The sequence below is a fragment of the Perca fluviatilis genome, chromosome 20 (assembly GCF_010015445.1).
Source record: "Perca fluviatilis chromosome 20, GENO_Pfluv_1.0, whole genome shotgun sequence".
NCBI lineage: Eukaryota > Metazoa > Chordata > Actinopteri > Perciformes > Percidae > Perca > Perca fluviatilis.
Genome location: NC_053131.1, coordinates 16,712,353 through 16,737,741, shown reverse-complemented (window position 1 = coordinate 16,737,741; position 25,389 = coordinate 16,712,353). Strand labels below are relative to the sequence as shown.

Here is a 25,389-nt window from a genome sequence, read left to right as displayed (position 1 = left end):
AAAACATCTCTGGTGTTTTCTGAGAAATATTTTCTTCATGGCCTGATTATTGTTTTTTTCTTTTAAAGCCTTTAGTAATTGGGCCCAAAAGCTTTGCATTTGCTCCTAAAGTTTTTTTTTGTGTTAGTCAGAGTACCTACCCCGCATTCCTATTCTGACATAAAATGTTCCCTGATGGCAAATGTAGCACCCTAGCCTTTTTGCTAATGGAGTTTGAAAACCACAAGCATGAGTCAATCCTTACGAGAGGGCAGAGTTCCTACCTTCCATGCAATGCGGTTGCCTTTGGTGTCATGCTCCAGTGCCATCGGGAACTCTCCGCGCTCGTAGAACTTGCGAAAGGCGGTTGGTTTAGAAGGGCGCTCCTGAAAAGCCCCTGCAGCCGGGGGACCCACCACCTGGTCAAACACAAAGAAAATGGGAATGAAGAAATTTCTTTGAAAACAAAGAAATAAACAGAAAGAGACATACACAGCAAGTAAGAGTGTTGTTTTATGAAATCAGAATTGACTGTTTTCTCCTACAAGAATAGAATCACTCCCACTGCCTCTTCTTAAAAGTAATTCAGAGAGACACATGTGCCTGCTCCTCTGCTGCTCTAAGGAAGGCAAAACACAGATAGTGTGTGCATGTGTGTGTGTGTGTGTGTGTGTGTGTGTGTGTGTGTGTGTGTGTGTGTAGGCCCTGTAGCCAGAGGCACTGCCAGAGGCATTGTTAGGATCATCTTTTCTCTGCCTCCATATTGGATATGTGCTATTACTGCGCCACTGAAAGCCATTGGGACTCCTATCACATCAGCCACAGTGTCTGCTGCTATTGTTGTGGGCGCCATTGGTGGTGGTAGCCTTACAACAGATGTAAGTAAATGCAACACAATGTAGTAGAGAGGAGAGGGAGAGAAGATTTTAAGATGAGAAAAAAGAATGTGTCATTTTATAGGACAACCACTGGTGTTACTAATCAATTTCCAAAGATGTTGTTATTAACATGTTGAGAGATACCACAAAGATGATGTGTTAAATTCAGGAGCCTCAAAATCACCAATTACCCCCAAATACCTGCAGAGAAACACTCATACTGAATCAAGGAACCTGAGATTGTTCAAGTGGGAGCCACTCATGTACTTGAGCGATGTGGATTTATTTGATTGAAAACATTAGAGCTTTGCAACAGCATGTTGTAGTGGACGAATGACAGAATGTTGGAGCCAATCGTTTTCCTGTCTTTCCCTTGTGTGCATCCCTCGCCATCTGTGTCGCGCTGCCACATGACTGGCAGATGTGTTGCTGTCATTAATCCTCAGATTACCACCCATTGAGAAAAAGAATTTTACCACAGCAGCCCACAGGCAGAGCAGAGCAGGACTGGGATGTGTTATCTTTGGCAGGGCTGCCTAAGATTGGCGTGTGCGACTTGAGAGATTTTAAAGGGTTTTAGTCTATTACTATGATGCTCCTCAACAGTAGTTGGTAGTTTTCCACATTACATAATTCAATAGTGTTGCCTGTTTGTTGCATAATTCAAAAACAAAATAGATAGAAGAAAGCCTCAAACCACAAGTGTAGCTCAGTAAAACTGCCACCAAGGAATGATGCAACATGAAACAAAGTTTCAAGTAAGTAAGTTACATGTGTGACGTGGTGTAGCTGGTGCCATGGCTAGGCTCAAGAGAAACAAGAACAAAGGGAGAAACAATTATGAGGGACTCTGAGTGCACTCACTGCATTTAAACAGCCCTAATGCACCGTGGGATTGCAGAGCAGTCATTTCAAATGAATCTGTTTGGAGCATTTGTTTACCATGCCAGGGAATGTTATGCTGATTTAATAGGCACAGGTTTGTGTACCTGCAGGAGAAAGACTACCTTAAGAAAATGACTGTGACTAACAATGCATGTAAAACACAAGGAAAGTACACTTTTCAGTATCGCCTACTGTACTACCCTTAAAGAAATCCATCACAACAAATGATACATGTACTATGGTCTTTTAAGTACCGTGTTTTATTTTGAGTATAATTTTAGTTGAGTGTTTGCCCCATGTATGAAGGCTCAGTCCTTACCGCAGTGGCCCGGGTTCAATTCCAGCCAGCGGCCCTTTGCTGCATGTCGTCTCTCCCTCATTTACTGTCTATGTCCTATCAATTAAAGTCCAAAAAGCCGCAAAAATAATCTTTATACAAAAAAAAAAGTTTAGTTGCAATGTTGTGTTTAATCATGTACAGTAACAAAGATTGTTACACCCATGCACTTCTGAAAAAAAAAACACAAATTGTTGTTTAGCATTGTCAGGAATACTTAGGTGTCAGCTTGCCTCAGTAGAATACTGTTTCTGTCTCGTCACATTAAGCGCAAAGTATATGTTAATACAAGAATGCAATTCCTTTTGTTGTTTCATTTAGACTCGTCATCACAAGCTCGAGTCTGTCAAACTATTAAATCAGAGTTTGAGTTTCTTCAGTATGCCTGGTTGGAACACTGAATGCAAAAGGAAGCAATTAAATTGTTTGCTCTGCACTCCACTTTTCAAGGTTGAGATATATATATGTATATATATATATATATATATATATATATATATATATATATATATATATATATATATATATATATGTGTGTGTGTGTGTGTGTGTGTGAAACAGTGTATGTCTTATACCTCTGATAATAAAGTGAAATCAAACCAGATCTGTTTGTCTTCCCTGTTTTCTCTCTGTCTCTGTTCATTCCTTTCACTGCAGGAGTTGTTTCGCAGCCCTGGCTGTGGAAATAGGAAGCTGTAAAGCTTGCAAGATCAGCGCTGCTCCAGCCTGCAGGAGTGACAAAGCCCTCATATCCAGATAGCTACAACGGCGGTTGAGCCACGCTGCACGGGGAGGCTAAAAATAGCTCAGACTGGGCAGCAAGAAGAGAATAAACCCAGACTGCATTGACTGGCTGAGTAGCTTTTATGGTCAGGAATGATGACACTGCAGTCACTTCCATGGCCTGTGCTCATGGCTGAGGTGTTGCAAACTTCACAGCTATTTCACTGTTTTATCTCCACTTATCATCTCTGGCAGGCAACACACATCAACAGCCAGAAAGGTATATACATGCATGCACAATGGAACATTTTCTTGGCTCTGCACGCATTAAAGCTGACGCAGAGGCCCTTTCCTTGCTATTGATGTGGGCTGCCATTCCAAGCAGCTTAAAGAAACTGTAATAGGAATAGCATTGTGGAAAGATTATGACCTGCTGGCTTCCTGATACAATTCCAATGATCTGCCTGCTCCCGTTCTGCCATTCACGACACTGTGGTCTAAAGCTCCTGTATTCTGTGAAAAACTGAATTCCAAAGTAATAGCCACTTACCTAGTTTATTTAAAAACGTACAGTATCTGTTTTGTAGCCTTCTGAGAAGCCACATGAACTCATGGACAGGGCATGGCCAGCAGTTCAGGAGCACCCTGCGCCCACGTTGTGAGCAGCAACAACCCTAAGTTCTGTCTTGTATGGGTGAGCATGCATCTGTGTTAGCTCAATTTAGACTAGCTGTGCTGATGACAACAACTGCTGCTGATTCTGTTGTACTCTTAGCCAGCACGTCGCATCATTTTCAGCTCTGCACGTCTCCTACACATTTGAATCATTGTATGGGATTTTCAGTTTTCCACTACTCTGCCTGCATTTGTTCATGTGAGTAGCCACAAAGGTAGCCTGTGTGGTTATATGAAGTGGTAAGAAGGAAAACAGTCCCATGCAGCGCAGCGAACCCCGGTGTAATGCAAAATTCTAAAACACTGGCATAAACACAAACACAGACAGTGAGAAAGACAGAAAAAAGAAGCCTATAACATACAAGCAGATAACATCCCGCCCCTCAGTGGAGGCCATAAAGGGAGCCTGTGAGGCGACAGACTACAGAACAGAGATAGAGGTGGTGTAAGGCAATAAAAGGGCGAAGTGTCTGTTTTGTGTGCCCGTGGTGCACACATCAGGGAGTCATAACAAGGCAATACCGGTCAGATGAGCTCCAGGCTGTCATTTCTCTCCTTCGCCTTCACTATGCCTCCAGATCTGTTTCCCCCCTAATTCTGTTGTCCACTCCAACTAGCTCCACCGTAAACCTGGCTGCTGCAAGACCCACAGAGGCAATAACATACAAACATGTACTCACACACACACACACACACACACACACACACACACACACACACACACACACACACACACACACCTCTGAGCTCCCCATTGGCGAGCCCCTGCAGAGGTGATTGAGCACCGGCAGGGCCTCATGCTCCTGTCATTTATAAAGGTGTCACCCTGAGAAACAGAGATGCTCCCTCTCATTTTGACACACTGTCTGTGTGTGGGGAAGGTAGTTAAAAGGCACAAGAAAAATATGGTAAAAAACAAATTCAAAGAAAGGCTGAGGATAGGCAGGATAAAGGTAGAGGGTGAGATAGGCCAGAGAGAGACAGAGACAAAAAGAAGCTGAAGACGAGAAACAGAGACAGAGAATGACAAAATCAAGAGATGGAGAATGGAGGAGGGTGATGGAGGAATAGTGGATATGACCGGAAAGGAGAGAAGGGGGAGACAAGAGGTGTGGCTCATCAATCCTAAGGGTGAGTTCAGCGTGGCGGGGCTGCTGCAGCATGTAGGTGATCCATCACTGTGCCTGGGCCTCCAGCTTCAGCGCTCTCTCTCTCTCATCTCTCCATCTCTCTCCTATACCACCACACCAAAACACCTCTGAATACCTCTGATAGATGTCTGGTCAATTTCATTGTCAACCCTGCATTGCCATCACCACTGCATATTTCCCCAATGAGGCCCTCATTAATCTCCCTTTTCATTTCAATCCATCTCCTATTAGCCTTCTGCCTCCTTTCTGTCAGGGCAATAATGCACTTAGTTGCATTGTTTTTGTGGGGGAACAAGGGTGCACATAGGTGCATTGCGTCACCTGTTTACAGAGGCAGCAAACGGCGTAGGCACTTGCTTGCTCTCTCCCTCTGCATTCCATTGCTGTGCTCGTTTGAGAGGTTATTGAAATCAAGCTCCCTTCAGAAGGCCGCCTTTCCTGGGGGAGGTTGCAGGATAGGTGAGTCACAGAGGATGAAATAGACAGGCCGAGGCTCTCCTGATAAGGTCAGCTTGCACATCGCTGCCACAGGCAACAAAATTAGCTCTCTTTATTTACAGGGCATTTTCTGCTGTAGCTCAGCCTGCTGCCTGCCTGCCAGCCATGAGGGATAATGGCTGGGCTAGAGATGTGTACTTTATTCTCAAATTGTATTTAAATTAACAAAATAATGGAGGTATTTAGGCTGTTCAGGAATCTCTGCTTATATGGCCAAACAATCATTTGACAGTATATTTTTGCTTACTCATTCCCTCTGCAGGACAAAACACAGTCTGGTGGGAGGCTGATTCCTTTCAGAAGAATGCATCTGCAATATTTGTGCAGCACTCCATTAATTTCTCATGACCAAACAGCAAGAAGTGCAATTAGTCTGCGAGTGAGTTTCATTATGTGAAGAAATTAGCCCTGTTGTGAGAGACAAGGTCGGATGAGAACAAATGAGTAAAGAGCTCTCGCTGGACTAAAAAAACCACAGACTGATTAAAGGTAACAGAGTCTTTTGTTCAGAGCTCACAGGAACATAGAGGTGTGCTTTACAACTGTCACTGTGTCAGATGCTTTTGCTTCAACCATACTGTGCACACAGGCACAAGGGCAGGGATGTTTGTAATGAAAAATGATGACACCGCTAGTCAAAGACGACACTACACACCTCGTGTCACTACAAAGACACAAGGATGAAACAGGTGACAGCCACCTACTATTGAACTGTGCGCAATCGGGATAACTTTAAAGAAGAACTTCAGAAGAAGCTTCAAGAATTGAAGAGCGCCCTGCTGTTTTCTGTCTCCTCTAGTTTAACCCCATCACTAAAAAGAACAGCATAGACACAGGAAGACATTAACGGGTGTGAAAGAAAGAGTTTGAGGAGGGAGTGTGAGGGGAGCATAGTAAGTGAAAGAAGCTCCATGTGAGCAAGAAGGAGAGAGAGAGAGAGGGAGAATGCCCTGAGTATTTTCCATCTTCTCTGTGTGGCCCACTTATCAGCCAGGCAGCAGGGCAGCCTTTTGCGTACAGAGCCCTATTGGCTGATTCATATCACCAAACCACAGTTGAGATGATGGCTCAGAGTGAATCAGCCTGCATGGCAAAGGCAGAATATAGCTGCTCTTACTACTTGTTAAGTGAACGGGAAACCACATGCACTGAGCCCATGAGGCTAAACTTAAATGCGTCTGAAACAATCCCTCTAGGATTTCGCGATCACGCCAATTCACGAATTCAACCAATCACATGACTTTGGTGCGACTTGCAATTTTGACCAATCACCGCAACTTTTCCGCAAATTTGACCAATAACCGGAGTTTCCCGCGACTTCAACCAATCCCAGCAGTCTCACATGCCAGACTTTATGTCAGTATAATGTGACTCTGAGTTCCACTGACCAAGCGGAAGTAAGAGAGAACTTGTTTCCGAAATTCCGATATGAAGACGAGACTCGAACATCTCACATTTACCAACAAAACGTACATTGAAAGACCGTGGAAAACATTTCAGACCGTCCTGCCAACCTGTATACATTTTATCATTAATGTACGCTGTAACAATTTTTCACTCTAAAGTCGCTGAAAGCTGCTGCTGTTTCAATCCTGTTGGCGGTCTGCAGCGGGCGGGGGCGGGGCTGCTGCTCATACAGTTCCCCCCGCTACTGACGCGCGCACACACGTTCTCTTAATACATCCATGGCACACACACGGTGGATGTAGGAAAAACCGGAGATGAGATGACACAATGACCTAAATTGAGGACAGCTGCGCTCATTATTGTAAGTGCAATGATAAGTTAAAGTCCAATAAGTACTTTATCAAACCGTATGAATGTGTGTCCCAGGCCAGGTTAGGAAATGATCTAACAATGTACAGATCAACAAGCCACTGACACATATGTTCAAATTTGATTCATTCAATAAATTATAATTTTTTGTCTTAAAGTGATGGTTCGGAGTAATTTCACCCTAGGGTCCTTTGCACCATGACCTCGAGCCAAACACCCCCCCCAGAAGCTTTTTTCAGCTGGGTCGAACATTGGGAGAGTTAGCTAGAGTAGCGTTATCAGCTGAATAGCTTAGCGCGGGGCTAATGGACCCACGTTTGTATCTCATAAATGACCCCACTAATAATGCCCGAAATGATACCAAACGTCTACACACGTACAAATAGGTTATGCATTCATAAAACGATGGATTGGAAAGTTTGTAAGTACACCAGAAGTTTATGTAAATAACAGTTGCCTGTTGGCTTCTGCTTAATTTAATGATTAAATAAGGTAATGTCTCCAAACTTACCTCAATTATAACTTGTCTCCTGCTAGTTATACTACAGCACTTACTTAAAAAAAAAAGTGAAATTAATAAACATTTTTGTTGTATCTCTTTTCGGTGTTGTAATTTGTAGACAGCCCTAAGCACTCGTCTTACTGCCGGCAGCAGCAACAACAACAGCAGAGAGCAGAAGCCAGCAGGCAAGTGTTATTTACATAAACTTCTGGTGTACTTACAAACTTTCCAATCCATTGTTTTATGAATGCATAACCTATATATACTAGTGTAGAAGTTTGGTATCATTTCGGGCATTATTATTGGGGTCATTTACGAGATACAAATCTGGGTCCATTAGCCCCTGCGCTAAGCTATTTAGCTGATAACGCTACTCTACGCTAACTCTCCCAATGTTCAACCCAGCTGAAAAAAGCTTCTGGGGGGGTGTTTGGCTCGAGGTCATGGTGCAAAGGACCCTAGGGTGAAATTACTCCGAACCATCACTTTAAATCCACCAGCCATTTTCATTTTATACCAACATTTGCAGCATCCTGAGCCTTTTTGGTAAGGTTACTAGGAAAACTCAGCCCAGAGTAGTTTTATTCTCCCTGAAACAAGTTTCCTTTTTATTTTTAAAGAACTATACAAAAAAAAATGTATAAACTTATAAAAACTTATTTTGCAACTTTCACCGTCTCCCGCAACTTCATTGCAACAAACATACAAAAGACAACTTTTATCGCAATTTTTTACAAAAGCTCCCGCAAAATCAGGCATTTTGGGCCACAACAATCTCAAAAAAAGGCCGCAAAATCCTGGAGGGACTGCTGAACCTAAGCCAGGGCTCTAGAGTGCGACCAATTTGGTCGCAAATGCGACCAAAATTTGTAAGGGTGCGACTAAGATTTTTCCTAGGTTGCACCGGTGCACCTAACGTCCTCGCCACCTGCCTCTCCACGAACAAAGCGATGTCGTTTATATCGAAATGTTTAATGTGGCAGTACATGACCCACTCCTTCTGTAAAGCCGTGCATGTGTTTGGATCTCTCCTCCGTGCAGCCCCGCCCCCATTCACTCACACACGGGCCGGCTCGCGATATTACGAATCCCACTATGGCCACGCCAAGACCCGCCCTTCAATAGCATTCACACACTACTATTGGCCAGGCGTCCATGCTAACACGTACAGGTCCTATCCTCTGACCAATCCCCTAACCCTAACCTTAACCACTCGAGGTGAAATGCCTAACCCTAACCAATCAAGCTGCTTCGTAGGGCGGGTCTTGGCGTGGCCATAGTGGGATTTGTAATTTTGCGGCCGGCTCACCTGCAACATCGGAAAGCCGCTCATGGAGAGACAGAGCGCCGCCGGTCCACATGCTGACATTTGTCTACAGTTTTAATTGTTATTAACACAGCTGTATATGGTTAAGTATGAGAGGGAAACCTGTATTGGTACCAGTGTTTCCGCTGGTAATTCTCTGTTATTGCGACCGCCACGGCGAAAAACACAGAAGAAGTTATTGAATGGAACTAACTTCAGTTGGTTGAGTAATAGCGTGTAAGACGGAGCCTGCTGGACCTGGGCAAGAGATCTGACCCATGGCCACATTATCATAGTTCATAAAAATGCAGCGCAGCCAGGGACGATACAGACATTTCAAAGCCTACACAAGACATGTGTAAGGCCGCTGACCCGTGCTGGACCCGTTCATAATGAGTCAGCCGTCACTCTGTGAGCAGTATATGCTTCAGTCCATCGCACTCCCACTCTCTCCCTATATGAGCTACTGGGCAATCCGGGTCTGTTATTGAAAACAAGTGAAGGAGCTTTCTCAGAGGTTTATATATTTTTAAATATATCCCAGGCTATTTATTTCAGATAATTTACATACAGTGTTGCAGCTCTATATTTTCAAATTGGGAAGGAAACCCTGTCTTTGCATTTTATTTTAATCACATCTGTTTTAATAAAAGAGCTTGTGAAAAGTGGCTTTGACTTAAAACTGAACATTTAGCCCACTTTGTAAAAAATATAGAGATATATATTGTGTATCGCCATTCAGCCAAAAAATACAGAGATATGATTTTTAGTCCTGGACTAGTGGAAGATCTGATAAGAATCAGTGTGGAGGGGCCCAGCTTGGAGGATTTTGATGCTAGGGAGTGTGGCAAGCTGGTTTAGCCAAGGCCAAAGGGGAAGAAGGCCAAATTACAGGTGTTAGCCATCTGAGGGGCATTTGACAGCAAGTGGGGACCTGCCATAAGACTTTGAGTACAGTATAATTGTGCTTCAAATAAAAATTTTTACCAACTCCTTATTCTTGTTTAAAATAATTGACATAATATATATATGAATGTATATGGAGTGTGATAAAAAGGTGACCTTGAAATTGTGGCGTTAAAGGCGACGCAAGGAAAAATTTGGGTGCACCTAAATAAAAAAAGTTAGGCGCACCAGTGCGACCAAGGCAAAAAGTTAGTCTGGAGCCCTGTAAGCCATTGATACAAACCATGTAAATGTACATATAGAGTGCACCATAATCGTGCAGGCTGTGTTAAATCATATCATATAATAATACATTGATCGACTTATCATCAATTGGCTAATCATTTCAGCATTAGTTTGAAATTTTACAACACAATGTAATACAGGGCTAAAACAAACTGCAACATGTTGGACCATTGTTCAATTTGTGCAAATTGGTATGCATGAGTGTGTATACTAGAGGTGTTGAAATTAATCAAATAATCGATGCATTGAATCGTGGACGATGCTGCATCGATAATCGGCTGGGCCATAATCGATTATTTCTGTTTACAATTTAATGTATGCCAAACAACCTTTCTGTTTACATATTCTGTTATGTTTTGCACATTCAGGAAGTGCCATGTCCTCAGTGCTGTAGTTTTGTGTGCGTGTATCCAATGTATCCAATTTATTTAGTATTAGAGCACTGCAGAATGTTTTGTTTTTGAAGCTTGAAAAGCTATGAATTAAATACCCTATATGGCTTTAATAGTAAAAATGTATTTGACGCATCGTGATGCATCGAGATATCCAATGGAATTGAATTGCTGACATGATAATCGTAATCAAATCGGGAGCTCAGTGAAGATTCACACCTCTAGTGTATACAGTATGTCTGTGCGTCAGCAAAGGGAACGAACCACACGTTCTAGTCCTGGCTGTTAAGAGAGTTGGGCACGCAATGATCCAATGCTTTGTCTTTACAGCCTCAATCAGTGACGACACCTGAAGGTATTAAAACACTGCGCTGGGCCATGAAATTAATGAGACACAGAAGGAAAACTACATCCCTGACCTGCTGCAGTTGCCACTTCTGCTGCTGAGAATGAAGAATTTAACTGTCCTCCCAATTTTATTCACCAAATAAGTAGCTTCTTGTCAATAAACATCCTCATAACTGGATTTAATTTATGGAAGACTGAAAACCACCTCATAGAATATTGATGTACCTGAAGTCAGTGACAACACGCTTTGTTTTAGAGTGGTTATGGGGTGCTGGCCACAGCTCAGAATAGCTAAATGACTCATCCAAAAGTTTTAACTTAAGTTGGTTTTGCAGGTAAGGAGGCAGTCAACTAAGCAGATAAGGACGCAGTCGAAGAAATAAACAGCCAGACAGGGAGATACTGAGATGGGCAAGCAGGCTGGAACCAGGCGAGGAGATGAGTAGATAGACAGTGAGACAGCAAAGCAGGTGAATGTAGCTGTGCCTTTAGTAGGGATGCATCACTGGGAGCTGTGGGAGGTTTGATTTGGCAGCAATAGGCCCACTGAGGAGGAATAGGAGAAGGACACACCTAGTGCAGCAGGAGGCCATCGATTTCTCAACAGAGCCACAGACAGACAGCCGCACAGATGAGAGAGAAGAGAGCAGGTCAGTCTACAGCGTCACATCACACCACCCCACATCCACATCCACACCCACACACACACACACACACACACACACACACACACACACACACACTCCCAAGTGTCACAGGGAGCCCGGCACTGACAGATCCCTGAGGATGGGAGGGAGGCATGGGGAGATAAGCAGACTGCACATGGGAAGAGATACAGGTTCTACCTCTGATATGGGAATATTGTTTAACAGTGAAAAACATGTAGGTGGTTAGTATGTATTGCAAAATGAACCCCAGGCCCTTGGTCTTATCACACGTCCAGTGTGACTTTCTATCCCTGGAAATCAGTCTTGCTGCTGGTAAGGCCGACTGCTAAAAATGATGCTGGGGGTTTGTTTAAAGAGACAACATGCAGAGACCAAAGCCTGGCAAGGTCTGAAATTTGACCTTAACATAAATTAAACTGGGGAGAAGCCCAATGAAGGCCACATCCCTGCTAGTAGATACCCAAGACACGCAGTCTGCCAAACTAGCTGCACACATCCAGTCATACTAAACACATACACACTTTATCTTCTCCATCCCCATTTTTTGTTACCTACCTGAATATAACTTATATAAAATGCTTCTTCATCCAAAATGTGTTTACTCTACAGACTAAGACAGGAAAAAGGCTCCCAGCAGAGGTTGTTGCAGGAAACACTGAGTAATATATATGAAACAAAGGTCTGTTATTGAGACCTCCTGCTAGGATAATGCTCTGAATGATAGTCCACCCTTTGGATTAGCCCGAGAAAAAAACACTTGGGTGTCTTGAAAATAGGTAACTTCTCAGACGCCTCTAAGCTCACACTGTGCTTGCAGGAGTAGCTCTCTCAGACAGCATCAGCATCCGTGTCACAACCTTATTCAGACAGCCAGACTGTCAGTCCAAACAAAGTCAGTTAGATTCAACAACACTAAAGAGATGGGTGTCAGAGTGACAGATGGAAAGTTGAGCATCTGTCACTGTGCTGAACCGTTTGGCTGAAATCAAAGGCAGATGAGGGCCTTCAAAGGACAAGCAAAGCTGTGTCTGAGACCAGACATGCTCTGGTGTGCTCCGCAGATAACGGCCAAGGGGTTATATTGCTTTTCTTCTATCTTTTCCTTTGTTCTCCTTTGTCTTAAGGGAGTGAGAGGGAGAGAGACAGGGAGAGAGAGAGAGAATGAGTCATGAACAGGTTGCCTGTCTCCCTCTGCCACAGTAAGCCGTGTTGGTCAAACACTCTTTAGTAGAATTTGCATGGTGTTTCCCGGATGGCGAGGGTAATGAGCAGAGGTGGCTGCATCAGAGAGGTGCCAGGCCGTGATGCGGATCATTTATGACAGTATCAGAGTACTTCTGTCCTCTCACCCAACTGGCTTCATGGCCAATTTATGTATCACGCTGGGCACATTATGAGTTCCTGTGTCAGGTAAATGTGTTTGGAGTGATAGGAAGAATGATTTTGACTGTGAGTGAACATAATAAATAGACAAATTCATCTCCATAAAAGCTTTCAAGGTTCAATCTTGGTCAACAACTGCCTGCTATTCATATAACTGACAATGGGCTTCTTTCTACCTCAAACTTGCAGCCCTTTCTATCCTTGCTGTATTCATGTTGTTTATTATTTCCCAACTCCGTGGTGTTTTAGTGGATAGAAGAAAGGATTTAATCAATTTAAATCAAGCTTTAACTGAGACACATCAGATCATTAGACACAATTTTAAATTTGGATTAATTCTAAACCAAATTAAATTTAAGACATCATTTTAACTAAGTTTATTTTGCAATTTGAAGTGAGATTACATTTAATCTAGTTGCACTGAAATTCTAAACTCATTTAAACCCTAATCAAGGATCAATTCTAAACTGTCACTTGTTTGATTTGTTCAGATTGCTTAATTTATTAAGATGACATTCAGTGGTTTGAGAGTCAAAGACAAATAGCTGAGATGTGAGTCAACACATCCCTTAAGCCCCCCTACACATGATAGGCGGCAAATCTGCCGTTCCATTGATTTCCTGTGGGGAGAGCCAACTATGCACTGCGCTACCCATGGTGTCGCGCAGCACTCGGAGTTGCCGCTTTGCGCTGTGCTCAAAGTTCAAATTATTTGAACTTCAACCTAGTTGCCGCTGACCTTTTGAAGAGCAAAAACAATACAAAACAATAAAAAACAAATAAATAAATCAACATTAAATCCCTCTTAATATTTGGTTGATTTACTGTTATTATATGGCTGATTTAGTTTAGGTTTTATTATTGTGTACATAATTGTCCAGTAACCCGCTGTTTCTTCAGGGACCTGCCTGGTTGAATGAAGGTTCTGCACAGAAAGAGAGAGAGAGAGAGAGAGAGAGACAGAGAGAGAAAAAGATAAAGACAAAGAGGAGGCTGAGGCATCTGCTCAGGTATATAATGATGATGCTGTAGGGGAGGAAAGAAATAAGATATGGAGGTCACGTTTGCTAGCATGGAGTCTCCATCTGTCCCCTGGGGTTAGTGGGATGAGCCAGGGATGACGGTATGGCTGGGGGGAATGGGGTTGGCGAATTGTAGCAGACTTGGGGACAGTGTTTGCCAGCTCAATTTCTATCCCAGAGGCCAAGCAAACAGTAAATGAGGTGTGCATGTTATAAAAGCAGTCTATCGGCTCAGCAATCTGCAGACCGTCACCACACAAACGTTGAGTTTGGGATCAGGCGTAGTTTGTATCGATTTGCCCTCTCAGGTGAACTGTACAATACAGCGTCTTAAAGAGGATCACGTCCATATTCTTGCATGTGTGTTGTAGGGCTATAATTTGAATAGTAAAAAATCTATACTATTAGAATGCTGAAATCACTATTCGAATGTGATTTTCTTTATAAATAGGTTGGCTAACGATAGCTAATCTCACTCTTCTCGTGTCACGTCTGATGAACAATAAATTATGGGAGTGAGAAACACACAGCATTGTGAGCTAACATTACATACAGAGTAACGTTAGTACAGGGGGGAGTGACAGGCTGCGGCTGGAAATCGGAAGAAGGATGGGAAATAGTTTTAACATGACTTTAAAATCAACATCTACCGAGCCAAAACTCTTATGTTATCAATAGTTAGCTTGTTCTTGTTTCCTAGCTGCGTCGCGAGTTATAGGAGCTTAGCTGGGAGCTTCATGAAGACAGCTAAAGTTTATGTTAGCTGCCCTACAGCTGTCAGAGTTAGCTTCGACTTCATATATTACCTTCTAATAGCTGTATTCTCAGCAACGTGACAATATGCAAAAAACAGGTTGCTTTTAAATCACTAAAATAGTAGTGACAGCACCGTTTGGCTGTGCTTTCTAACATAATATCATTGTGCTAACAGAGCACTGTTAGCCTTAACAGAGCCGCTTTAATACACTTGTTAGATAATGCTTCATTCCAGAGTTCTCTGTTGATTTGTTTGTCGCTGTGTGCGTGGTGTAATATAATGTAAACAGAGAGCGGCGTGCCAGAAATGCAATGCGCCATGACGTAGGTCCCCTTCAAGGCCAGGCTAATGTTAGAAGTCCCTCTAGTGGACAGAACGTGTAACAACAACCACATGATGTATATTGTGTTGGATATTCTATAATGTTTTTAATGCTATTATGTTTTTAAAATTGTTATTATTAGACTGGTGCTGAGAGAGTGCTAAGGCACATTTTATTTCAAACATAATAAAAAACATAATAGCATTAAAAACATTATAGAATATCCAACACAATATACATTGTGTTGGATATTCTATAATGTTTTTAATGCTATTATGTTTTTAAAATTGTTATTATTAGACTGGTGCTGAGAGAGTGCTAAGGCACATTTTATTTCATTGCTGTGGTACTTCGTACTGATATGCATATGACAATAAATTTGAACTGATGCTTATTGTGGAATTCACAATGCATAAACCTGAGTAGCGTAGTACATATTTATAACAGGCTGCATTTGAGCATTAAATATTCTAACATTATTTGAATATTAAAAAAAATTACAAATGAAATTTGAATGGTACTATAAAGGAAGATTGACAGCTCTAGTGGGTTGTGTGGTATGTAGTCTAGGACACAGGCGAGTGTAGAGACATTAAGAGGTTTTATCCTTTCCTTCATGTCTTTTCACCAAGGAACATATACTGAGACAAACAGCTTCATGACACTTAAGACCTTGCAAATATCCTCAGAGATGGTCATTGTTAAAGCGTAAAAGCACAGGAAACATTACAGGATGTGTTAAGGCAAACATCCAACAAATTACAGACCACATAAATCAATTACAGGGCATGATGATGATCACATATTCCACATATTTAGGAGTCTATGAATCAATTGTACCCAATCTACATGACTGATCCCAAGTGAGCTCAATAGTTATTGACCAAATGTTTTTACTTAGGCGTTTAACTTTGAACAGAAAGATGGAATAAGTTAGCCTGGTTCCACACCTCTGAAATGCCTTGCACATCTCTAATTTGTTCAGCATAAAAATAGGGCTGGTGCTGTGCTATAGAAGAGCATTCTACATGTAGCTGGAATAACTAAAAACTACACAGCTACCTAGCAACAATCAACACAGTACAAGTTGTTGTAAGTTGACTTACAATACAAACTCTTCAAGCGCCATATCTTTTTGATTTTTGTGAAAGCCGTTAAGTTAACTGCTCTTAGCAGCCGCTACTGCCATGTCCGTATCAACTGAAAATGATATGCTGGATGAATATGTCACACGCAAGTGATTGGTTAGGTAACAAAAACACCCATTCCCCAACAACAACTCAGCTAATGAACACAAAGTCAGGCTGAAGCAATGAGCTTAAACAAAATGGCAATTCTGTCTGATTATCAGGCTAGAAATAGGCTAAGCGAAATGCACTGCATAACTGGGTTGGGTGATATGACAATATAGTGTATACTGTGAGACAATATACATTTGTCAACTGCAATACCGTTAATACTATACACTATACAATGTCTTTTTTCGTACATGCTTTTTTACATGTCATCATAGGAAGGCACAGGTAATAATAACCCTAATGATGACTTAATTTTGTTTCAGTGCCCTGTCAGGGCTCTAATATTGTGAATGCTGGCTCAATGGCATGGCTTATTAGGACATGTTAGATGGAATGGAAAGTGTTATGAATGGTCAGAATATCTGCCGTGAAAAACATCTATTGTACCATTGAGGACAATGTTTCAAACCTGCTTTAAGGCAATATTGGATTTTTACTGTTTTTGAAGTATGAAGTATTTTTTTAAGTATTTTGATTTGACAGGATTCGCCAAAAATAGATATTTTCATATGATTATACCATGACAAGCAGTTTTATCCATATCACTGACTTATACCGCATAACTCAAGGAAATCAATATACAGTATATTTCTTTCTCTGTGTCAACTGCAATGTTCATATTTATAGTATGTGTATTCATGTGCATTCGTGTCACTGTGCAGGTGTTTGCGCCCTCTCCCCATACCCTATTTTTGTCACCAAGCTGGAATAAGCCTCTGACACAGAAAATAACAGCTTTGTTCACCTCTCTGTCTGAAACACAAGGTGATGACCTCCCACCAGAATGTAATGTGCATCTATTTTTTTTTCTCTTTAAATGCTTGGGGATGAATCACTAGAGAAAAAGGGGGAGTTTCAGGGGCCTGTGCTATTGATTCAATTTCTATGACCACAAATACTTTAAAGCATAATAAGCCTATGCTTCAAGTCCCCATACCCTTTCACGGCTTGAAATGGCCTTGTCGTTACCTACAAATCACAGCTCTCCGCAAAGCCCTCTCTGGAGCGATATGTCAGTGACCACAGGGGAGGGAAAAAAACAGAAGGCAACAGACACAAGCAAGCCTCTGAAAAATGTAATGGTTTTTGTTGAGGATTTAGCCAGTGGTAAGGCAATGTGGGAGTATCATTCATGTTGCAGACGTAGCAGATCCTCTGGGGAGATGGTGAATATTAAAGGGCTTAGCAGGAGCCTTCCTTGTAAAGGCTCTTGACAGGAGATTTGTTTATGACCTTCAAAAAAGGAGGAAGAAGTCAATGATACTGCAGCTCTAACTGCCTCTTTTGCATCTCAAGGCAGTCCCTGTCATAGGAAAAATATTGCTGCAGTTTCAATTTCAGGTATTTACTGTTGTTCCTTTAAGTGCAATGTGAAAGTAACAAGGCAATAGCTGTCTGCAAAAAACTTGGGATTCAGAGAGGAAGACCTAGTTAAATTGTTTGCATCAAAGTACCCAAGACTGGACAGTCAACATTTTAGAAGTAGAAAGGATATGGAAGTGAAAGCTGGTGGATTGCTGACAGAAAATGTTAAACTGACACTTTCCTCAAATTCATTCATTAAATTATTGCTGACCACAGATGCCTCAACTTCTGAAGCAGTGCTCTCGTTTCACCATGCACCAAAAACTGTCAACATACACAGCATCAAAACAGAATATAAATCTAAATACAAAGGTTTTCTCTGAACTTACTGAATAAGTAGAGTAGAGTTTCCATATCCAGGGCAAAAAACAAAGACAATGACAAGTTGCCAAGTTTGCATGTAGGAAATATATAAAAAAAAAAAAAAATGTCTTGTAAGCCACCTGTCTTCATTTCCACATTTAAAGAAAGGGATTCTAATGACGAGCATGGTGTTGTCTCAAGCTAAAAACAGGTTGGGGATAATTGTCTTAGAGATCAGGCAAGTGCGAGTAAAAGAATTCCTCAATCTGTCAAATTAAGCAATTTGACTGCCTGTGATATGCTTTGCTGCTCACCAGCAGCAACTGCCTCTGTGTAAAAGCACCAAGTGAGAATTAAAAGCAAGAAGAAGTAATATGTAAGGCATCTCAGAGTAACTGTTCACTCTCAAGACACACAGTCTTCTGACTTATTCATTTAAAATAAGCTGAACTTATACAGTACAATGTCAACAGTAAAGAAGGACTATAATTAACACAGGTTTCAGTGTTTAAAGGGTATGATGGCACATTTTATTTTAACATAACCTCACACAAGCACTGATAAATTTTGGTTTGTGCACACCAAAGAAAGGATGCCTGTGTAAATGTGCTGCTGGGAGGCTTGTTTACTTCAGCAGCTTACAGTCTATCACCCTAGCTGTTCCTATGGCCTACCGCATCTTCCAGAACACAGCGGGAGGCTACATGTAGATCTTTCAGTGGCCTTTGGTGGCAACCAACATCAGCTGAGGGAAAAGCCAAAGTCATACATTATCCGATACATTACGAGATCATATTTAAAGCTGTAATCTCGAAGATTTTCATTCAAATATGTCTGTTAAGTCACTATCTTTAGCTGAAGGAGGTAACACAATGGTGATTGAGCCTATGGCCTATTGATGAAAGTATTGCAATATGTATATAGTTGCAGTATTACCAAATGGGTGTCTTGCGTGACATTTCAAGAGGAAAAAATGCTGTATTACAGTTTTTCTTTACACAACAACTCTCCAGACCATATAGCTATGCTTCAGACTACTACACTCTCAGCACAATGTCATTGTTTTCACACACTGGTACACTATGGACCACTGTGACAACACATTTATAACTCAACTTAATAATACATTTACAGATACAGATACAGAAGACCTATACCCCAGATACAACTAGTCCAGAGTTCTTATAAAATCTATTTTTTGGCTGCACAAAAGCTAGTTTTACTGACCAATCAATAGGCTACATATCAATAAAGACTGATGTCCTCTGCAATACAAACCTATTACACTTTCCTGATCCATCTTCATTTGTGGTAAATGAGAGGAGGGGAAAACCAGACATGACTGTCTTTAAAAATTAGTGAGCTTCAACACAGTTTAACTACACTGGAGGTCCATGATGGGGACTGCTCTGCAAGGAAATAATGGTCCAGGAAGCATCTGTTAGTTTGTCCCAGAGTAAGACAAAGGGCACCAGTACAAAAATAAGTGCACAATTGTTTATATAGAACACATAAAAGCTTTGGTGGCTAGGCAAACACAATTATACTCAAATCATGTGCTGCGTACAACTCCAACTAGCCCACAAGTATGTTAGTCTATAAAACAATACCCTTTTGTTTTAATGTGGTATCTCCGAGATGTTATAAAAAAAAGACATTTGCATTTTTCTTAGCATATGGCTTCTGCGTTTCATAGTGTCTAATTAATGCGTTATAGCTTTGGAATAGGTTCTAAAAGTGTCATTTTAGCCCATAAAAGTTATTGGATAATTTTAGAGTTTTCAAATCCCCATTCTTGTGTGAAACACAGCCAAGCTTGTCTGACCAAAAGAGTTACACACACCCGCACACATACACACATCATGCACACACATGATAGTTGGAGAGAATATGTTCAGGCATTCTGGTTTTTCCTTTTTCTACTGCTGCTATACCCAATCTCTCTGGGCTATTTAGTGTTGAGATTTTTGCTCTGCCGAAGAGCAGAAAGATGATAGGTTGTGCTGAATAACAATAGAAAAATGATAAAGGAAAAGCAAGAGTAAAAGGGTCATTTAAAGAGGCTGCCCCCTCCCACCATCCTTTTCCATCAATTGTAACTTAACCTAGATAGTGGTGGCAGGCTGATGGCAGCACGTGGGAGCCCAGACTGTCATGTAACCTAACTACCACACAACACACAACTCAGCCCCTCGTCTGATATGTTCCAAATATTTAAAAGTACTGTTAGTGTATCAAGCCAAAACTCTGTGTAAACGTTAGTTTTAAATGATGATGCTCGCTATGATAACTTGAATGGGAAATTAATTAGCGTTACCTCTCGCTAAATGCACTTTTATCCCAAATATAACAATATATTTTGTCACAACTTCCCTAATAACGCATGCCATACAGTAAATAGGTTATATATCCGGCTGTCAGTCGACTGTTTGAGAATAATTTGACAGTCCAACTTCATGCTAAATGCACTGCTAAAGCTAACTTACCCGCACGTTAGCTAACGTTATAAACGTCAAATAACTTTACTCACCACGGAGTTCTTCATAGTGGCCTTCACGGTAAAGCCTTGTGTTCTTAGCTCCATCCTGTTCATCCTGTTCACAAAAGCACAGGTGTTGCCTTGTAAAGACGAATCTAAAGCGGAAATGAACAGCAATGTTGATAACTAATTAATATATGTGTGGCTCTCAAAACGTGACGCCCGTTGTTTTTTTTATAGTGGTTGCTAAGCAACTTCACACTGGACGCCTTGGTCTGGTTGCTGCGGTGACGGTGTTTCCTTGTTACCATAGAAATTCCATGGCACTGCTGAAAACCGTTTACTGTCTATTATGCTGAAAAAATGCAGACCAAGGCGTGGTTAATCGATTGAGGATGCCTAAATGTAAAAACAAAAACTGCTCTTATTATAAAAAGTAATCATATATCAAAATATTATAAAGATGGTAATATTAGAGCAAAACATGAAATTACTTCTATTTCACGACTCTGATTATTTCATTTGTGGAGCTTTTTGCCATTTCATTTTTATTTATTTTTTCCAGAGGGGGACGATGCTTCTGTTCTGATGATTTATTAAATCTTAACTTGGCCACCTAATCTTTATTATGATGAGGTACAGGAAGAGGACTGCATAAAGACTATAGTGTCTATTTGCAAAGGTGTGCAGCCGATATAATAAAGGTCCAACAGCAAGCCAAAAGATTTGTCCTGCACTTTACTCTTTTGTTCAATAATAGTAAAGAGTCAAACTGGTGCTCTCCTTACTTAGTACCGTCCGGCTATTTTAATTAATGGGCTACAAACTGTGAAAAAAATGACCTTACACAGGATGACCTGTCTTTTAGTATAGGCCTACTCCTGTGGCTCCAGGGCCACCACACTTGCATCTTAGACACAGACGATCGATCCCACCCTCAGCTCATTATTATACTCGGCGGATCCTCATCCAGAAGTATGATGCTCTTTGTCTGACAGGTAGACCCAGGCCTTGTCTCTCAGTAAGCTAGTTAGAGAGCAGCCTGAGCTCTGAATCATTCCAATTTAGGGATGTGGCACTTTTAATCTTCCAATATCGTTTTTGCCTTTCTTGGATGAACTGGTGCAACTGTTATTAATCTTCAGTGCACAGGCAATTTCTCTAAAAGCCCCTATTTGTTTTTTATGGCTCCATTGAGAGAGGAGGGTAGAGCAGCAGGAAGGGAGACTGTAAACAAGGTATGCAGGGAAGGCAAGTTATGTCCATGTCAGCATTCAATGCTGGTCTCTCTCTCTCTCTCTCTCTCTCTCTCCCCTCTCTCTGCTCCCCTCAGAGGATTAAAAAGAGGAAGAGGGGAGTTTTCAGAAAGCAAACTGAGCAAACTGGAGCGTCAGCGTTAATTCAGCTGGACTGAGAAATGATTGTTCAAACAGCACTGCGCTATCTCACTCCTGTGAGTGTGCGTGCGGTGAGGAGGGGAGCTGGCCTTCGTGAATTGTAGAAACAGACATCGTAGAAATGATGAGTGAAAAAAATATATAATTATAGATTTTGCCAATCTCTTGAGTTATGTGTGTATAAGTGTGTGTATATATGTAGCTATGTCAGGCTACCAGTGCTTTGAGTTGCACAATAAAGATGCATTTTTCAACACTAATGATGTATTGTGCATAACCAGGTGGTTCGGCAGGTAGGGAACTAATGAGGATGGAAAATATGAGTAATAGCATTGAGAAAGGGAACGACATGTATCACACTTTGATGAATATATGTTATTTTTCTGCATCTACTGTGCCTTCATCATCATGGTGTCCCTGGTTTGATCTGGGCCACCTTCAGGCTTGGCAACCATTGTCCACTGCGAGCGAAAACAGCAATTATGATATCATTAGAGCAGAAACCCGTACCTACAAAGCAGAGGACCCAGAGGGGGCCAGCAGAAGAATCTTAGCAGGAAAAGGATAGCAGAGACTTTGCTGCAGAGTCAGTTGCCCCCCAATTACCATGAAACAAGACAAACAGCCATTAGACTTGGCCATTAGGCTGTAGGGAGAGCGGCCAGGGGCTTGTCGGGTTTAACAGTTCGTCAGGTTGTGAAAGTCACACAAAGTGTACAAGGTATGTCGACTATAATAAATGCATAAGGGAATCTGGATCGTTGTATGTGTGGTTGCCTACTACAGTATGTTACACGTTTTATGACTTTAAAACCAGAAAAGAAAAATGTAATCTTAGATATATTTAATGTCCTATAGGGACACTATATAAGAGATATTAAATCTGAGGAACCAATAAATCTGTTCAGTAAAAATCCCTATAACAGCACTATTGACTCTAATACATGATCTAGTCCTCCCTAAAGAAATATTATTAGAATATTATGGTGATTTGTTACGAAGGGTCTGAATACATGTCAATGTTTCAGCCTATTACACTGTAGTTTGAATGTAGCAAAGCCATTTAGTGTATATTTAGTAGGGCATGACCAAAAACAAACTGTTCTTTCACACAAAAAAAGTAATTTGCTCTGAGATAATTATAATGAACTACTTTTAGTTATTAAAGGCTCTACCTTGGTACACCTCCACAGGTGTTTTCACTTTTCCCTGATTAGCGCGTTTCCCTGGACTGTGTGGGTGTGTACAGACTGTGCTCCACATCCCTCTGGATCTCCTGTTAGTTTTTTGCACCTGTTATGCCTCAAACAACTTACACCTTTTTTATTAACACAATGACTTTGGTGACCAATTCAACCTCAGCACAGATCCAATTAGCCAGAATAAGTGGAAACACCTGCGGGGGGGGTGGGGGTAGCACAGTGCCTTTAACGGTTTAAAATCTAATCTGAAGGAATCTAGAGGAAAAAGTTGAAATCACAACATGGTATGGTGTGAGTTCTCACATGAATGAACTAAAGCAATGGTTGTCTGTTTTTGGCAATTTTGTGATTCACTCTGACAATACGTTTGGGGAACTGAACAGGGGAGCATATTAGAGCATTGATTCCCAACATGAGGGTGAGAGATAAATCTCAAGGGTCACAATCTAACAAACAAGATAGGAAAGAAAGAAAAAAATATATCTGTTACAAAATACTATATTTCTCTAATCTTCTCTAGTCTTTTTTTTCTTATTAAACGCTAGAGACTTTTACCTATTACCACAGCCTTCTAAAAATGTATAATTAAAAGTCTGACAAAGAAACATCACTCTGATTACAACTTCGAGACATTTTCAATCTTTGACGAGTGGTGTGCGAGTGCGCATTACTAGTCTATAAAGGTCCACTAGAGGGGAAATATCGATACAAGTAGTCTAGGTCGAGCGGAAACTGGAATTATAGTTTTGCTTCCTACTACTGTCTTAGTGCAAGTGCAGCCATTCTCTGCTGTTGTTGTTGTTGTTGTTGTTGTTGTTGTTGTTGTTGTTGTTGTTGCTGTTGCTGCTGCTGTGGCCTTGACTGGTGAAGGTGTGTGTACAGATCCAATAATCATTAAAACCCCTTTTATGTACAGTATGTAACGTTTGCCTGCTATGACTAGTTACACTGACATAAATTATCTGGCAGCACAGTTACTGGTTATCATTTGGCCACAAGCTCTTAATTTGATGCATTGGGTCTCTGTCTGTGAATAAATGAATGAATGAATAAAAAGGACACTCTGAATCAATTAAAAAAAAAGGTAGCAAAAGAATAGAAGAACACAGAGAGCTTGAGAAAAGGCATGGCAACAAACATTTTTATGCATTCAAGATGTTTGCTTGGTGGTTACACAAAATGCATTTTGGTGAGAAGGTTTGAATGTAAATAAAGTCATGTTTCTTCAAAATGAGAAATCCACAGGGTACATTTAAGTAATCTACATTCAACCTGGACTGTCTTCATACAATACAAACCGGTCACTGCACCAGCGTAGGGGGGTGTACTGCTTTAGGAGTGTGGGAGAAGCAGATTCTTCTTTTTGCAACAATAGTTGCAGATGCACATCCACTGTGCTATCACCTTTGGTGAGGAAATTATCAAAATGTGTTGATATTGCACATGAGAGTTCGAACATATAACACAACACAAAGTCAAACAAGCATGTATACAATGAACGCAGCAGTAAAAGCCTTCAATGGGGAAAAAGCTAACACTTGCGAAAATAGAAGCGTGAAGGATTTTTGGTGAAATGGCCCTTTGGTACAGATCTCTGTAAAATGCTTCTCTGAAAGCCATCATCGAATATTGTCATAAGCTGCAGAAATACCCCAAACGCAGCAATACTAGCTTTGTATTTGTTTTTTTCTTCCAAACAATAGCAGTTTGGGTATCCAGTCTGTAGTCTGCTTTCCCCCCGAGCCCTGATAAATCCAAAGGCATAGATCTCTTCAAACGGTAGGGCAGTTGGCAGGAATACTTGATATGGGCACAGAGTTGCAAGGCCTCACTCACAAAGCCACAGCATATTGATCTTCATGCATTATAGAAGCAGCTTAGAGGCCAGCTGATGTTGGAAGGCATAGCTTGCTCTTCCTCTGAGCATACACTCTAACATGCCCACTGGACCATAGCAGCAATAATCAGACACAGGTCGGGATGATAAACATATGGATAATAGACCTATTATAGTATCGCTGCACTCTGGTTGATAATTGTTTATGTGATTATGTTCGTTACGGACACTTTTATGCGTCCTCTCTATTGGTAGTGTATGTCTCTTTGAAACTGTCAAAAGCTCACAGACTTTAATCTTAAATAGAATGTGTCACTGTGGGCTGTCAGGCTTTTTTTTTAGCCTGAATCGTCAAAGTAAGTCCACTGAATGCTGCATGCTTCAAAGTATGACCTCCCGGGTGGTGCTTTCAGCAGCCTTGGCAACACCTAACCCACCAGAGAATTGAGCTCTCCTGTCACCCACAGGTCAATGTCACATGAACCTGAATGTGTGAACAGTGACACCAGTCATCCCACCGGGACGCACAAAGGCTGGCTTCTCCAGCACACGCCTCCACTGTGGACATGGTGTTAAGGCTCTGACACAACCCGACAACCAACCGTCGGCAGAAAAGGCAGTCTGACTGATCAGTCTCCCCGAGTTGGTCAAAAAAGTGTCTCGGAAAACACCAAAGCGACGCCGACTTGAGCGTACGTTCTGCACGTGCGCGAGA

General features: G+C 41.4%; 1 protein-coding gene across 1 annotated transcript in view; it reads right to left on the bottom strand.

Annotated features, from left to right (window-relative positions):
• pacrg (PARK2 co-regulated) overlaps positions 1-20,493 on the bottom strand; it is a 137,059-nt gene extending 116,566 nt beyond the window's left edge. The window contains exons 1-2 of the mRNA XM_039786695.1: positions 20,290-20,493; positions 264-398 (exon numbers count right to left, since the gene is read on the bottom strand). Of these exons, the coding sequence (XP_039642629.1) occupies positions 264-398; positions 20,290-20,352 (198 nt within the window). The 5' untranslated portion in view covers positions 20,353-20,493. The remainder of the gene's footprint in view (positions 1-263; positions 399-20,289) is intronic.
• Between the last annotated feature and the right edge of the window lie 4,896 nt (positions 20,494-25,389).